This window comes from Humulus lupulus, chromosome 4 (assembly GCF_963169125.1).
Source record: "Humulus lupulus chromosome 4, drHumLupu1.1, whole genome shotgun sequence".
Lineage (NCBI taxonomy): Eukaryota > Viridiplantae > Streptophyta > Magnoliopsida > Rosales > Cannabaceae > Humulus > Humulus lupulus.
This window is the reverse complement of record NC_084796.1, coordinates 250892942-250911645: the sequence shown is the minus strand read 5'-3', so window position 1 is coordinate 250911645 and position 18704 is coordinate 250892942. Positions and strand designations below refer to the sequence as shown.

The 18704-nt window shown below is 32.5% G+C and overlaps 2 protein-coding genes across 2 annotated transcripts; both read right to left on the bottom strand.

The window, feature by feature from the left end:
• Positions 1–10713: 10713 nt before the first annotated feature.
• LOC133831766 (probable apyrase 7) lies at positions 10714–13976 on the bottom strand. Its single transcript, XM_062262174.1, has 2 exons — positions 11746–13976; positions 10714–11161 (listed from the first exon to the last, which is right to left on the bottom strand). Exons 1-2 carry the CDS (start codon positions 13703–13705, stop codon positions 10854–10856), a joined length of 2268 nt encoding a protein of 755 aa, XP_062118158.1. The 5' UTR covers positions 13706–13976; the 3' UTR covers positions 10714–10853.
• A 562-nt stretch (positions 13977–14538) lies between these two features.
• LOC133831767 (conserved oligomeric Golgi complex subunit 6) lies at positions 14539–18481 on the bottom strand. The gene is made up of 9 exons (XM_062262175.1): positions 18347–18481; positions 17643–18223; positions 17489–17556; positions 17236–17359; positions 16978–17124; positions 16610–16873; positions 16249–16533; positions 15360–15509; positions 14539–15249 (listed from the first exon to the last, which is right to left on the bottom strand). Exons 2-9 carry the CDS (start codon positions 18198–18200, stop codon positions 14755–14757), a joined length of 2091 nt encoding a protein of 696 aa, XP_062118159.1. The 5' UTR covers positions 18201–18223; positions 18347–18481; the 3' UTR covers positions 14539–14754.
• Between the last annotated feature and the right edge of the window lie 223 nt (positions 18482–18704).

Sequence of the window (18704 nt, the reverse complement as noted above, 5' to 3'; positions counted from 1 at the left end):
TAGTTGTCGTTTACTCAGTTTAACACTCAGTTAGGAATTTGACACGTGTCACGCTCTCCTACTTCCTTGTTGGGACAGAAGATTTATATAATCAAATTATACATAATCCAATTACCAAGAAGATGATGATTAAGATGGTCACATATGAAATACATAATAGTAATGATAAATCTACTAAATTTATCTAATTAAATTTATACAGGAGGGGAGACTCTATATTTTAAAAAACATTTGTGTTTTCTAGACTCTGTGTTTTGTCTTATTATTTATTTGAATTCTGTATTTTAACAAATTATTTTTTGGACCTTATATTTTTTTAAATAGTTCAAATAGACCCATAATCCTAATTTTGATCAAAGTTTTTTTAACTAAAATCACAAATAATTCATCAAACTAACAACTCAGAACAAAAATACAATCATTCTGCCTAAGAACTGTGTTGTTGTATTCAATTTTTTTTCATCAAAATTAAGTCTAGGGATCTATTTGAACTATTTTACAAAATACAGAATTCAAAAAATAATTTATTAAAATACAAGGTCCAAATAAATAATAAGATAAAATATAAAATCTAAATATTAATAAACCTTTTTAAAAAATATTATTACATTATTAGTAATATTTTAGTGTATGTATAGTTAATTATTGTAAGATAAATATATAAATGAGAAGTGACGACCTAGCTATAGCTAGAGCTTTTATAGTATATATGATCACCATATGTCGATCCCATCTATGATTATACCATACCGACACATTTAAATTCATATGAATCACATGTATATATATATATATATGTTTATATCATAGGTATGCATATACATATATATATAAATATAGGCTTTGATCAACATTGAACAGCTCATCGAATCTCAAATCTCAAATCTCAAATGATTGTGGCACTTGGTGGACACCTATCCACCCTGACCAGCCTAGTCTAGAGGTACCCTACTCTACCTACGATCCCAATATTTAATTACATAATTTATATATGTATTAACTAATTATTATTACTTTATTTTTTTTTAATTAATAATCTTTCTAGTTAGCTAAGGTAATCTTATCTACTGTACTTTTTCCTTGATTATTATTTGAGGTTCATATGTGTTAATTAGTATAGTTTAATGTCTACTTGAATTAATGGATTTCCTTCTCATTACTCAATTTTATCTCATGATCTCTTTTTATAATATATATATATATACTTGGGCACACATGACCTAATTAATTACTCATCGATCATTATACAGTAAAATCTAATTAATTTATATATATATATAGGTAAGGACATCAGCCTAGTTGATGAGCTAATTATATATCTTATTAAGTAATTGTCGTTATTTGTTTTCTAATAATTAGGACATGCATCATCCTAGTTGATGAGATAAGATTATCTTAATTAACACATTAGTATAGTAATAATCAAAGAAAGTTAAGTAATTGTCGTTATATTTGTTTTGTTATTTAAATAATTAATTTAATTTATTGATGGTGTTCATACGTGTGATCCATGGTATACTGTGCATGCACTACACTACGTACATGAGAGCCAAAGTGGCGAACCCAGAAATTATGTTCACTCGGAGTGATAATTTTTATAAAAAAAAATTAAGAGGGATATAAATATCTCTTCTATAAATAAAAGTGTGTAAATAAAAGAAATTCTTAGTTTTAACGATTTGTTTTGTTAACTTTAGTGGAATATAAATTATATTAATATAAATTTAAATTCAAATTCAAATTCAAATTATAAAAATATTTAATGTAAGACTACAAATATAATAATTATATTAATATAAATTCAAATTCAAATTTTATAAAACATTATTATTATAATATAATATATAATACAAAACTAGACATTTAATAATGATATTAATAGGAATTCAAATATTATAATAATATATAATACAAAATTAAATATTTAATACTTATATTAATATAAATTTAAATATTATAAAATATCATTATAATAATAATAATACATAATCTTAATTTTTATTAAAAAAATTATCATTTGTGTTTAAAAATATTATCATTTTATATACATATATTTTTTGAAAATCATAACAATGTTTTGATTTAAATTTTCTTTTTAATATGTTTATGTCATTCATTTATATATAATATTGTTTATTTATTCAAAATTTATATAACAATGATACAAATTTATTAAAAATAATTAATAAATTCTATAAATAAAACTAAACAAACGTTTATTGCAAGTTACTTGTATCTAATATAAATATACATATAAAAAAATTAAATTATTGCAAAATTTAAAAAGCTATAAATGTCAATATATATATATAAAAGAATAAATTATAAAAATTTAAAGAATATAAATGTCAAAATATATCTAAAAAGGGCTAAATTACAAAAAATATATTAATATTTTTTTTTAAAATAAAAAATCAAGGTTGGCACCCAACCTAGGCATAATGTAGGTCCGTTTATGAGTAGGTATATTCTATTTTATTCTATTCTATTCTATTATTTCATTATTTTCGATGACATATTTGTACGAATTATATATTATACAAAAAAAAAAAACAATAATTAGGAATGAAGCCAAACAAAAGCTTATTAATTAGGGTAATATTAGTTAAATATTAATAATGTAATAGTAAAACCAAGAACATTTCAAGAAGATCGAGTGTTCATCGAGGAAGCTATTGTCTATGAGTTGAACCTCATAAATTTTTTGTTTAATTTCTTTGTAATTGTTTTTTTATTATTATTTTCACAATTTCGTTTTAATTAATGTGTTTGTGATTTGTGTTCTTGGTAAAGGTGGCATTCGTTAATTAATAATGTCATCTTGAATTTGGATCAATTATATATGAGTCTATTGGCAAAATGACTTCTTTTTCAAAATTATTTTGCATTTTAGCTTAGTTTTAATAATTATTTACAAAATAATTTATCATAAAAGAGACAGTAAATTGAAACTTTAGACAAGTGATCGAAGAATTCAAACAGCCGGTCGAAAATTTTAGACAACTACTGGTAGGGTTGTCTTACTGGTAGGGTTCTTAGTATTTCTCGACCCGTGAACAGTTTTCGGCGTAGTTTTTTTTTTATGACCATATATATTGTAAGGTTAAGAATACTGAGAACCCCATCAATAGGACTTAAAGAGAAATCTCTATAATTTCTATATATATATAGATATATAATTTGGATGGAAGGTTCAAACTAGGGCTGATCATTGGGCGAGTTGGTCGGGTTAGAGGACATTTTTACCCGTCCAATGTCATAATCGGGTTAGGAAAAGTGAACCCGTAACTTGCCCAAATAAGAAAAAAATATTTTAACCCGTCCAATAATTTGGGTGGGTTGGTCGGGTCAACCCGCCCAAACCGAAGTAAGAAGGATTTTTTTTTAAGATTACATTTTTGTATTTTTTTCCTTCAAATACTAGTACTAATAGTGTGAAATTTATCTTTTTAGGCTCAAAACAATATTTTGAATTTATAGTAAAAAAAATAAAACAAAACTTAATTAATTTATATATTTATTTGGATTAATTGGAAATATATTAAACAATATATTAATAATTACATCAACATTAAAAATATTTAACAAAGTAACTAACATATATCCTTAAAATGAAAAGGAAAATTAATATAGTCTAAAGTCCAATTTCAAACCAAAGTCCAAATACAATTAAAAAAATATATAAATTTAATTATGTAGTTAATATATTTAAATGTATTAAAAAATAGTAAACTCTTAATTGGGCTGGTCGGGTTATGTTGGGCGGGTTGATAATGACTTTCAATCCGCCCAATGTAACAATTGAGCGGTTTAAATTTTTGTCGGTTTATTCAAATTATATTTTCTGATAATTTTTTCGAGTTGATTTTGGCAGATTATTCAGATTAGACGAGTTGTAAAAATTTCTACCCGGCCCTAGTTCAAACCTAGAAGTTGAATTGAATTTTATATTACACTTACACATAAATAAGATTTAACTGGATGAATATATGGAATTGATTGAATGAACAGAATTTAGTTATATAACATATCACATCATATATATATATATGTATATCATGTGATACTATATGTTATATACGCAACTGCTCCCTCCACGCGTGCTTTTAAGTAAAAAGAGGTGATTGGTCAGTAAATGTTTTGATTGTCTCGATGATGTTGATGATGGCCATTGCCCATGGTATATATTTATATATATATATATATATATACAACTGAATGAGCGACTCGATATATATATATGGATCGACTGTTACTTGTCATGATCACTAGTTTCTACACACAACACATGTGCATGTATATATATATATAGTGATGATATATATATAAAATGGTGGTAGTGGAAGACCACTTTCATATTTTGACGGAATTATAATTCCAGCTGCTCCTCTAACGCCCGCAGTTCCTATTATAATTCCCAAACCAAACACGCAACTTACTTTAATTATGCTATCATATCATGTTTATATATATATATATATCAAAGAAAAGGTGATTTTTTTATTTTTGATTTTATAATACAAAATTAAAATTCTGATTTAAATTTTATTTTAAAAAACATCCTACCAATTATTTATTCTTGTAGGTCTCAAATTTTTAAAATGATAAAATTAGATTTGGATAATCTACCAATCATACCCTTAGATTTTAATTTCTCTAGAAGCTCTTTTTTTAGAAGCCACTAAAATTAGCTTATCCCAAAAGAGTTTTTTAAAGCTAATAGTCAAATCACATTGGAAACCCAACGGTTATTTCTGTTTTTGCTCTTCGTAAAAAATTATATCACAACAACAACCTGCAATGGTAATTATTCTTGCTTATTAACTAGTCCCAGTTGCATGCTTAATTAGTTAAGCTATTTTTAATTATATATATTAACTTTAAAATAATAATAAAAAAGAATTAGCAAAAAAGAGAAGGAAAAATAATATAAGAATGTTAATTAATTAAGAGAGACCATATGGAAAGAAACATCATTAGAGTTAAGATTACTCATTAATAATTAAGGTGCATCGATCACTTTCTGGTCTCTTTGCCAATAATTAATGTGACTCTGAATAATTTTGTGAATGAATAATGATTATATATATCTTATAATAACAAAGTACTACTTCCATTAGTTCATTATCATAGAACTTTATCAAAATCAGTGTTCCTCCTATTCCCAATCCATAGTACTATATATATATATATAGTATATTGCTTTGTTAGTAGCCAAGTTATAATTGGATTAATAATAATGATATATATATGAGATATTTTTTACAGGGGCTTCATTTTAAGCCCTATCGGTAGGGCTCTCAGTGTTCTCGATCTTTGAACAATTTTCGGCGTGAATGTTTTTTTATGACCGTGTATATTGTAGCTATTTAGAACATCAGCGCGATTTTCAAAAAATTCCGAATAGTTAACGGTACCGAAAACTTGGTTCAAACATGTTGTTGCACGCGTGATTAATTTTTTTTATGCACGTGGAAATCAACATGTTTGAACCTAGTTTTGGTACTATAAATTATTCGGAATTTTCTGAAAATTTGCAGGATGCTCTAAATAGTTACAATATAAACGGTCATAAAAAAAATCGTGCCGAAAACTATTCATGGGTCGAGAAACACTGAAAGCCCTACTGATAAGGCTTAAAGTGAAGCACCTATAAAAAAAATTGTCCTATATATATATATATGAGAATTTCCAATGAGTACTATTTGTGTCCAACATGATAATGAGGTGGCACACTGTTATTGGTACAATTTAATCTCGAGTCTTACTTATTTAAATTTAATAAGTATTATAAGATATTGCTAACCAATCATAAAATATCACCTCGTGTGATGTTGAACATCTTAAGATGCGAAATAACCTCCGTCTAACTGTCTTTATATCTTTATATATATATTTGGGGGCAGGTGGAATATTATTATGGAATGGAAGGGTAGTTAATAAGTCAAAAGTGGGCAATGATTCATGTCATGTTAAATATATAATAAGTATATAATTAAGCTTCTAGTTATGTAGTGGAATTATATTTATATATATGTATAGGAATTGGGGAAAAGAATTGAAGGGAATAATAATGGAAAGGAAAGGAAAGGAATAGTTGGGCAATGATCACCTGAAGACGACAGACAGAGTGAAAAAGAATTACTAATGGAAGAGATCTGCTAAAAGTGATTTATCTGATTCTCATGTTTCTTAATTTCACACTTTCATTCTCATCTCATCTCATATATATATATATATACCATTATCACAATTACATATAATTTCACGAAAAGAAATCTTCCACAATTCATCCTCCTATACATATATATATATATATATATACACTTCATCATCATCATCATCATCAGGAAACAAACTCATGGTGGATGGATTCTGATCCATATAAGTAAAAGATTTTTGGCTGCTGAATTATAGTATGGGATATTTTAGTTTTTAACTAATTAATTAATCAGACTCCATTATTTTTTGTATATAGTTACTATGTACTGTACATAGATAGCATATATATATATATATATCTATATATAGCATATATATATATATATAGATGGAAGATATCTAGAGATTTTGCAAGACAGCATAACCACGCGTGTGCTTTTTTGTTATGAACAGTTTGGTTCTTTTAGTCATAGCCTTTAATTTAGTTAGTTGTACAGTTGTATTCCCACCCAATTCCATTTCTCACTCTTTCACTCCATCCAAACCAAACTCATGATTCTCTCCATATATATATATATATATATATACACGATAATACTTTAAGTCTTACCGGTAGGGCTCTTAGTGTTCTCGACCTTTGAATAGCTTTCGGTACGATTTTTTTTATAACCGTGTATATTATAGCTATTTAGAACAACATATTTGAACTTAGTTTTTGGTACTGTTAACTATTCGGAATTTTCTGAAAATTTGCAAGATGTTTTAAATAGCTATAATATACACGGTCATAAAAAATATCGAGCCGAAAACTATTCACAGGTCAAGAAACACTAAAAGCATCATTAATAAGACTTAAAAGTGAAGATCCTATGGAAGAATTCCCCTAAATATATATATATAAATATATACAACTATGTGCGTTATATATATACATCAATTAATATCAATCAATCAATAAATAATAAGGATATTCAACACCTAAGTACTATAGAAACAATTATATATTAATTGGCAGCGGCTAGTAATTACATATATATATATATATATAGACTAGTCGTTTTGGTAGATTCTGATATAGTGTTTGTATTAAGTGGAACATTATTGGAATATATAGAAGAGAATATATCTTATAATTAGAAATGATTGTGGGACTTGAAAAATCATATTATGCTATTATTACTTCTTTCTAACTAGTTTGTACAGATTTATATTTTAAGGGAGCACGCGTATTATATATATATATATATACACATATATATATATATATATATAAAAATTAATAATACCAATAACATATAACACAATCCAAAAATCCCTCATCTTCACGTAAGCATGAGACTAGCACACACACTACAATAATTTTGACATTCAATGACTTGTTACAAAAATTAGGATGGATTTTAAATGTCTTATGTCAGAAGACATTGAATTTTTTTATTAATTACTAAAATTATAAGACATTAAAAGTACAAGAAAACGTTGGAAATTTCGGATCGAAATATATAGTATATGAGTAATGATACGTGCACACACAAATTACACTCAAACATTATACACAGTTATGTGGCAAGTCACTTAATCGGTGGGAACTATTTTAAATAAATATAATCAGTTGAAAAAAGTTGTCACAAAAATGTGTCTAGTGTTAGAATGTACGCAATTGGTATGTATGAAAGTACTTTTGATGGAACATTTGGGGTTGGAAGGTTAATCCATCAATAATGTTTTATTCTCTATTATATATATATTTATTCTCTATTATATATATATTTATATATATATAATAGAGAATAAAACATTACTGATGGATTAACCTTCCTATGTTTTATGTTTTATGTTGCTGTATTCATATATTCCTATGTTTTATGTTGTATAAATTGATTTATATATAGTTAAGATTTTGTGTCTTCATACAACTTTGTTTGGTATGTTAAAATTTCAGTTGGTTTGGATCTTTTTATATAAATAAAATTTTGGCTTGTTATAGGGTTACAAATAACTTTTTGTGCTTTTTCCTTTTGTCAAACTATATATTTTCATAACAAGGCTAAACCTCATGAAATTATACTTTATTGTATTTTATAGAATTAAAATTCAAAAATAAAAATTAATCAAATAAAACAAAATAAAATAAAAAAGGAACGAGACCTTTATGATACTGAAGAAAGAAGATGAGAAGATGTGAAAAGTTTGCTATTTTTAAACTTTGGCATTTACTATTTTAAAATTTTGGTCTTATTCTATTGTTAGTGTTGCTCGATCACATAATTGTTATTGAGGATGACCTTGCTCTCTTAACATTGTATATCACACCAAATCCTAAAGTCATACATAATATTACAATTAGTAAACTATTAAAAAAAATTATGATGTCCCACATGGAATAAGTGTAAGAATATTGAACCATTAATAAGAACATGTGTAATTTCGCTAATAATCAATTGATTTTTAGATGGAGCCTCATGATTTTTATCAATTCATATCATTGTTGGCCAATAACACATTGACCGACTTTATTTATGGACAAAGACTAATAACATTATTAGTAGCTTACTAATACCTATAACCTTTGTGTTTTTGTTATAGACATCAATAAGCAATTGATGCCTATATTACAATATTTTTTATGTCCAATCTTGAAAGCAAAGTAAGGTTATTATTAATCAAAGAGACCAAATAATTAATAAGAAAACCCTAGGCTTATATTTTTCTCTGCTTAACTCATACACAACCACACGCACCACGCTACCATCTCTCTTTATTATTTTTTTTCTCATTTCACATTTGCTCTCTCTCTTTCTCGTTTCCTGACCTGAATCAACCACAGCGACGGTGGTACAATGGCACGATGGTGCGATGGGGTGGGTGCCAAGTTATGTGGCTGCTTGACAATGCAACGACACGATATATAGTGGTTGTGAGGTTCATTCTCTCTCTATCTCGTGGTTGCAGCTCGAATTGCTTTGCACAATGGTGACTAACTTTTAGATCTAAGTTTATGGGTTTATTTTATTTTTTATTTTGTTATGAGTTTTGAGTATTAATGTTTAGATTTGTAAATATAGGGATGTGCAGAATCCAATCGATCTAATTACAATTGACTGCCATGATTGGATCAGATTGGATCCAATTTTTTCATATCCAAATTGGAGCGGTCGGTTGTTGGATGGGATGTTAAAAAGTCCAAAACAATTGACTGAAACAATCTAATTACATTTATATATAATTTGAAAATATATTTTGGTTGGATTTGTATTGTTTTGCATCATTTGAGCTAATTAATGTCTCTATTTATATTATTTTGAATCATTTGGATGAGTGATTAATGTATTTATAAATGATATATATAAATTGGGTTTAAAATTTTACTTTTTTTTAATAAAAATTCAGTTGGAATAAATGTTCCAAAACAATTGATCCATTCCGATCCAATAAGTAAGCTGAGGACGCATTCAATAGATAGAACTGATCCAATCCAATCCAATAGATAATTTGATTGGACTGGTTGAGTCAAGTTAATTGGATTGGATCCATTGTGAAAAACTACATTCAATTAATAATTGAATTGGATCAGATAAGCCTAAAAATATTAAATGTGAACTGATGAACACCCCTAAATATATATCCGAGTTTTTCACGTTGGCTTTGAAAATCATTTTGCATATGTTTTATTTTGGTGGGTACTCACGGGTTAAGTTGCCAATCCTAATTGACGCCAATGACAACTACCAAAGGTGACCAGTTTTAGTGTCAGTAGCGCCACTAATACCTAATCATTTTTGCGACAAGTTTTTCTGATAAAGAAAATCTTTTTTTTTTTTTTTTGTAATGTTATTAACTCATTCAAACCCTAAAAAGAACATAACCCATTAGGAAATGTACTTTAGCAAGAGATGAAATATGCTATTAAAGTACCCAAACCCATTAGATATTCTATTTTAAAAGGAAAAGCACAAGAAATACATCACATTTTTCTCAACTTTATATGTGAAGCGGAGGAAGAGCATAAACTTTATGGAGATGTATTATTAGCTTTATTTTTATTTTGTTTAGTTTTAATATCATAAAATATCTAATATTAAATTAAAACATAATAAATCATAATTTTAGAGGATATTTTGGTCTTATTTGATAATATTTTGATTTTAGCATTTTCTCAAACTAATACTTAAGTTATTTCTTGACTGTATTTATCATTATTATATTATTGTGTTTGTTGTCAATTTTGTACCCGTTTTCAATATTGCATCACTTTTATGCCAAATTATACGCATTACAAATAATACTATGAGATTTATGTTTAAAAATTATTCTTAAGGGTAAATGGCAACATTACAGCCAACAATAGTTTTTACTTTAATTAAATAAAAAAGATAATATTAGTCTAATAGAAAAATACTAATTTGTGCCAAAAAAAAATATATAGTTATATTATTTACCTGTTGTACTCATAATTTGCGTACGACACTCCGAGTAGAAAACGACATGACATTCTCGGCTAGTTTGCAAGAAAGACCAGGTCGAAAAAGCTAAGGAGGTTGTCGAATCATGTCAAAGAAGAAGTAATGAATCTCTTTATGAAACTATTTATCAGCTGAACTGGGGTATTACATATATGTTACAAAAAGAATGTGCCTAAATTTGGATGAAAATTTTCATTTCTCGTTTGTCAATTTGCTTGCAGACAATAACTAAACCTTCACCATGTGTGCCTCAGCAAATGAAGAACTAAGATCTTCTCGAGACTGCGATCGCCTACTCTGTAAACGCATCTGACTTCTGTGAGGAGACCAGAAGGAAGCCATGCTACCATTGTCGAATTGCATTTGCCCCAGATTAGTCGAGGAATAACTATGCGCAACGCTGCTGGTGGACGGGCAGAGAGAAGATTCCATTAGCTGGATCTCACCATTGTTGCCAACTCCAGCTCCGAAACCGAACGCTCTCTGCTGACTACCACCGATTGTTGGACTCAGAGGCATCTTTGCTCTTCCGTCCCCTGAATGAAACAATTATTGACTGTCATCAGTTTGAGTTTTTAATGTGTTCATGAGAACAACAGCAGTATACTATAAACAACACGGGCAAAAAGCTCGCCAAGAGAGCGTTCATCAGGGGAGCATGAACATTCAACAGAATTAAACCTAAGCACAGTTTATTGAGGTTCTACAAGAATCTATTTTCATTGTATGTCAAACATACAATATAATTCATTTGTTCTATCCTCAATGACAGTAACATTCTTACTTTAGTGCATACAGCACAAACATCTTCAAAATTCCATCTCCATAGATTTGTTTTAAAGATTACTGGTCATTATTAGATCACATTTACAAGTCCTAGCATGTTGATTGCTTGACCTTAAAACGGCCAACTAAAAACAGAAAGAGAACAAATTTGACACTCAAACACAGAACCACTCTATCAAAACTCCTAAACCCTTGATTATCGACTAAGAATGTCAAATGGAGCTATTTCTTCTAGAAATACTAAGGAAATCTTCAATACTGACATATATACATCAAAGTATTATTCTTGAAACATGGATACAAGTGTAAAATAAAAACCTTGAGGATTGCTTACCAGAGCTCATTGGGCTCCATCGTTGGAGTCGAAATGGAGATGACATGCCAAGAACGGATACAGATGATGCATTGTTATGTCTGAAAAGTGGGAGATAAAGCCTTCGCAAAAATTTCGGCCTCCAATTGCCAGCACACGATAATGCGCAAAGAAGGAGAAACAATGATATAAATAAAACTATAAGAAGAAGAAACGGATTTATCTCCATCTGAAGTAATTCATAGTTGTGAATCCCCATTCTAGTCGAAAATGCATTCCCGGCTTCCAACAGAGCCACTCCAAGAGTCCATGTAATGCCACCAGAACCAATGGTGATTTTACTATCTTCAATGTGCAAGCCCTCTCTCAACAGTGATACAATATAGGGTGCCCTAAAGCAATACTGTTCAATAAACGGTTGCGGAGCAACGCTATTCTTTGCAGCTTCCCATGTCCTTTCACAAAATCCCCTACCCTTTTCCAATACGTTATCAAGTGCTGCATCTGAAGTTAGGTTGAAAAACCGATAAACCACAAAGAAGCCAGACAATGCATAAAACTTTCCATTAGGGCGAGGAAAACCGTCTCCAAGGGCACAAGGTTGTAAATCACAGTTAATACCTGAGCTCACATTAGACCATTCAGACAAATTGACAGTACGTTTCGCAAGTGCACTGCATTCATCCCAATTAGGAGCACCAATAAGAGTCACACGAGTTCCTAATTTTCCTCCCACGTTCAAAGTCTTTCCTTGTTGATACTTAGAAGCACACTGAGAACAGGTGTATTGCTCCTTGTAGCCCGTCTGCAAGCAGGGGTGCTTGATTTGTACCTTCCCACTCAATAAGTCTGCTTTGATGTTTTCTGGAAGCCTCTTAAAAAGATGAACCACAGACTTACCAAATGCATCATTCAAACCATAGCCCGAAAGAGAGTATGCAGTGAGGTGATGGTTCGCATTCCCAATTCTAAGATTCAAATTACTTTCACTTTGATCGTGAGATTCACTCTCAAACGTAACTTGCAATGAGGAACCCCCCAAGTCGAGAGCACCAAAAGTGGGCGTTCTTGGTTTAGCCCCAAGCATCCCTTTGAGATGGTTAAGGGCTATCCAACCAAAGTAGGCTTCTTCCATGCCACTGATGATTTTGACCCACTCTCGCCTACATAGGAAAGGCGAAGAATTGAGAATGGACCAGGCATTGTCGAGAAGCCACTTGGAGTCTGCACTCGGCAGCCTGCGAACGCCGGCAGTAGCATAAAGGAACACTGAGGTAGTCTCATGTGCGTGGTGTGGGATTTGCTTGGCGGCCCAACGCACAAGGGGTTTAATAGCAGACTTCAAACCAGAAATATTGTGAACCAATTTGTGAAATCCGGGTTCGGTCTCCATTCGATGATAAGCACGACCACTTTGGGAGGAAGGCTTTCTATGGAGACTTTCGGGGGTCAAAGATTTGATGACAATGGGGAGAGAACGATGGGAATGGTGGTAAAGGGAAGCCTGATATACATAAACTCGAGTGCCGGTGCTACCACAATCGAGGACAACATAGAATTTGGATGCACCTCGGGACCAATAAGAAGAGATGAAAACTGCTAATAGATAAACAAGAAAAGCTAGGAGGAGGAGGCAAAGGAAGAGCAAGAGGGTACGAAAGAATTTCTTGCGAGCGGAGTAGGGGGATCCGGGTGGCGCAGGCGAAGGCTTCTCCTTGGAGAAACTGGGTTGAGAAGTGTATAGAGAGCTGTGAAACTGGCCTAGCTTTTGGTAAGTGGAGAGATCTTGAAGAGAGGAGGAGAGGCGCAAGTTATTCTTGTTAGGAAAGCCAAGGCCGAGATCATAGTCTCGGGGAGGCAACAATCCAGAATCTCGAGTGGGCAACAATTCGGAAGAGGAAGACGACGACGAAGAAGAAGAGTGGGAAGACCAACGAGCTGAGGCAGCGGAGATCAAATCCCCAATGCGACTGAGAACCATTTTTGAGGTTTGAGTTATTCCCTCCGGTTAACCCATTCCGATTTCCAATTCGGCGGATCAGAGTGAAATGGTATGCGATGTGAATGTGAGATATGAAGATACACAGGTGTGTAATTGAAATTGCAGATTAGGAGAGCAGTGTTCGAGTTCAATCAAATTAGGGTTGTTACCTGAAACCAACCAGAGCCAGATCGGGAAGCTTTGGACGATGACGATGACGATGACCACCACCACCAACACCCACCAACACCCACACCTCACACCTTTTTAGTTTCATTTCTAAAACTATAACTAAACTAAAATTGTTATTATTATCAGATTGGGCTTTTCTTTTTGGGCTTCGTTAAGTTTGGGCTTTTCTTTATGGGCTTCATTAAGTTTGGGTTGCTTAGGTATATGCCAACCATTTTTTGTTTTTTGTTTTTTTCCTCTCTTTTACAATGATATCTCTTAAACCCTACTCCTACTTTCATTCTTTTCCAAATTCCATTTTTTCTCTTTCACACTCAGAAAAATAATAATTAATGTGTAGTTGTATTTCATATAATTACAAAACTTTCTCTTGTTCAAGCTATAAATAAATTAAATGAACATAAACAAAAATGCATCCAGAAGCTAAGACAATTTCCATCAACCAAAATTTGTATATATCTTTCTGAAATAGCAAAACTACTCCTTTGTTCTAAATCTAAACAATTAGAATCCATTATAGACATTGTTGGTGTTGGTGCAAATCATAAAATTTTAAGAAAGTGGCACTATTTTCGCACAAGATTATGCTCTTTTCTACTAAAACTGTTTGGGAAATTGTCTTGTTCAACAAAACAACAATATTAGGAGAGAAAATACATTCATTCATTCATTCATTCATAATAGGTTCGAGGATTGACTTTATTTAATCATAGCCATCAGCCAGTAAAAAAAGATGTATGATCAGTCCCAAATCTATACCAAAAAGCTCACATTTATATAATCGCAGGAGGGATACACAGATTTTGACAATACAAAACCAACAAGATACAGAGAGAGGGAATTTTTTTTCAATGGTTTTATATCCCTAAAATGGTCCTTATCTGGTGTGGAGGATGCCTCGCCAGCGACTTGGGATCAGGGTACCTGTTCTCGGGATCCATAATGGCGTCGTATATAAGCTCATAAGCTTCTGCTAGCGATCTAGCCACCTGGACTGAAGCCTCGGAACGTAACTTGGGAACCTGCATCTGCTCGAACTCTGGCAGTGAACTCTCACTTCCCAAAACTAAACCGAAGAAAGACTTGAGACATTCTGAGAGAGATGCCGGCGATGTGTCCTCTATCTCCACTAGCGGGGTCCCAACAGAATTGCGAAAATGGTTCATCTTCTGCAACAAACCGCATTTACTTAAGATGCCATCAACTTCTTTTCCCACAAGTATCCCAACATGATTCTCTATCATCGCCCCGAGCTTCTTCACATATTCGGCTGCAACCTCATGCCCCAACAGTGGCTGCTGGATGGCACACAAGCAGTTTATGAGGAATATCTTCGATGGTGCCTCGCTATTCTGTACAAAATGCAAAAAATCAGACATTAGAAAGCAAGAAGCCTTACACAAGGTCAAAGCAAAGCACCAAAAATAAAATACCAAATTTGACATAATTCAATCAACAATACCTGAGAGGATGAAGAAGAAATGCTGCTAGACAATAGCGCATCAACTGATGACTTACTGTTTTGACCCAAGTCCGAGCTAACTCTACTACTTCTCCGTGATGAGTGACTGCCTCCCTTGGACTTGTGTGCCTCTGCTGCTTGCTCACACATCTACAATAATTGGACTAATGATTTTAACAATCTGACGATGGAGGCTAAAACATGACTACGACAGATACAATTCCCTGTTAAGTCCACAGCAACAGATTTTGTGGAAAAAGAAACTAAACCAAAGTGCCCAGTACAACATGTTAAAAGAAGATCTAGCAGGCTGCCACAATAGTCTTACTATTTGTAGAGCAGACCGCAATAGAATTTATCTAAGAGATTTAAAAGAGACAAAATTTACATTAACTTACACTCAATGATCTATTATGCTCATACATTAACATGATGTGATCCCACTTTTAAAAAACACGACCAGTTGGATTACACATCACATCACTAAATAAAAGTGTTAAATGTAAATTTTGTGTTCCGAACATTACTCTCAACTCTTAATGTGATGTAGACAAGGTTTGATATCTACCCTAGATTACAGGCGTGCTGTATTTTTGATCTGATATGCTCATATATGATGTGATACCACTTTCGAAAAGCACGAGCAGTAAGAGAACACATCACGTCACTAAATAAAAGTGTTAAATGTAAATTTTGTGTTCCGAACATTACTCTTAGCCTTCTTTCTTAATCTGAGGTAGAAAAGGTTTGATATCTACCCTAGATTACAAGTGCAATATTCAATAGAAGTTCTCAACTGGGTGTCATCACTAATTAAAAATCCCCCTGTATCTCTTCTATTTCTCGATTATGGAAAATTTAATATTTTCAGAAAAGGACCCACACATACCTGAATAATAGGGTTGAGTAAAGCAGATATCACTGGATCAAAGTCAAGTTTATTTCCAGAAGCAGGAACCATCATGCTGTTGTGAGTATCAATTATTTCAAGCAGAATAGAGACTCCCTCCCTTACTGCTGGAGGTGGAGAAAGATCAACAGCCACCAAGGGGGGATATCGTAGAAGCTTTTCACCTCGACTTTTTAAAATATCAAAAAATGTCTTCTGCGCTGCATCTTTAAGCGTCCAAAGTGTACCAGATAAAGCAGTTTCTCTCCCAAGCAAATCTGAAATCTGCCAAAAGAAGTGTATTAGGAAAGGTTTACAAATAGCTTTACTTCCCATCTAAAACAGAGTATATACCACTTACAGTGTAGCTATAAAACTCAAGGGTATTACTGAGTTTATACGATATTATAAGACTAGGTTGAGACTGAAGAACTTGTTCAACTCTGACTTTAAAAGGCCGGCAAACTCCTTCGAAAATTCTATCCAAAACAAATGTCAAGTCAGATTCTATGTTTGCAAAATCACTGTGCAAGCTCTTGGAAGAATGGTCCTCATTTTGTCTGTTATCAACCACTGCATCAGGATCTAGTAGCATGATAACAAATTCCCGTTCAGATGCTAAGGCCTGTACAGAGTTAATAGCAAGTAATAAGCATATGGAAAGTAAAATCTCAAACCCAGAATAACCACAAAAAGCCTGTAAGTAAGAAATAATGCTTTGATATCCACCTGATGCAACCATCCTAGCATGTCCCCCACATATCTCAGGGGATCATGAGCATGCACTTCAATAGGACGAGGCATACCACCAGGTCCTCCACGAGTAAGAGCACTGATGAACCTTCTAAACAATGCATTATGCCTCATATTGGCCACCTGGAAATTAGGAAACAAATATACTGTCAAATGATACTAAAGCAAGCATTAGTGACATTTTACCCAATGTGGGTGCTCATCCACTTAATCTGATGGTTGATAGAACATCACCTCCTCTGCACAATACTTGAAGAGAACAGGCCTTTCCCTGAGGCAGCGAACTGCTGTTTTCAGTAGTTCACTAACCTCAGGATTATCAGCATCACCCAATTTTCTACATTCAGCCTGAACCCACCTACATAAAAAAAAATAAGAGCCATATATATCTTTCAAACTCCAACATTGTCAAACAATTGAAATAGAATTGAATCATTTCGATAAAGGTGCATTAGTATAAACTAGTTTGACAGTAATATTGGTTCACCTGCAGAGACGCTCGTAAGCTCCTTCTTGGTAGACGGCCATCATATCCATAAGTTCGAGACCAGCACGCTGTACAATGGAATGGAATAGAATGATTGATTAGTATGTGATTGCATAGCAAATAGCAAATAGGAAATAAGCAATAACACAAACACCTGATGATGCGTCCGCAAGAGTAGTTTGCAATTGGCATGGATGTCGTGAACATGAGCAAGAGCCTTGAAGAAAGCGGGGCTGAGATCGTCCTCCCTGAGAGCAGTGATCTCATCATTGGAGAGCTGGTAATCACGGAGGAAGCAGGAAACGATGTGCTGCCTCTGAGTGTTGACATCCAGCTCCAGCTTGAGGCGTTCGGTGGTGGAAATGATGTCGCCAGTGGAGGCGGTGCAAGTGGAGAGGGCCTTGGCAATTCTGTCACAGCAGTCGGCGAGTGCATCGACCTCGACCTCGACGCGATCCAAGGCTTCCTGAGCAGTGGCCGAGGCTTGGAGGAACTCGTGGTTGATGGAGAGAGAGCGCTTCTCGATGGTGGATCTGAGATTGCGGCGGGAGTGAGGGGTGTTATCGGCGTAGAAGGAGGAGAGGGTGTTGAGGGAGGCCAACAGATCCGGCGATTCGGTCCTGGTCGATTCCAAGACCTTCTTCAGCTTTCGGGAGAGACCAGGGGCCAATGTGCCTGTGCCGGTCCCCGAGCCGGTCGTCGCCGTCCCCATTTTTCTTCTTTTGTTTTTTCTTTCTAAAGAATCAAACAAAACAATCAAATCAAATTCGCTGTTGAAATTGGAGATTATTGCATTGAACTACAATTAGAATGTGAAATTGCAGATCATTCTCAATTAGGGTTGTGTTAATTTGTTACCTCTGAGAGAGAGAGAGAGAGAACGGAACCGAATATGGCTACTCTGGAGGAACAAACACTGTGTAATTCACTACTGGAAGAAGAAGAAGAAGAAGCATTGGCTTATTGGTTCTGCGGACATTTTTTTTTTTTGGGGACAACGAAGAAGAAATAGAAGGTAACTATTATTAAATAAATATAATAAAAAATAAAATTACAAAAGTAATTTTTTTTTATATTCACCAAAAAAAAAGTTATTTTTTGACAGTTTAAAATAATCAATAAATGGTGAAAATAAAATAAAACAATTACTTTGAAAATAATCAATAAATTTTTATTTTATTTAAAATAAAATTATTGAAATTTTTATTTTGAAAAT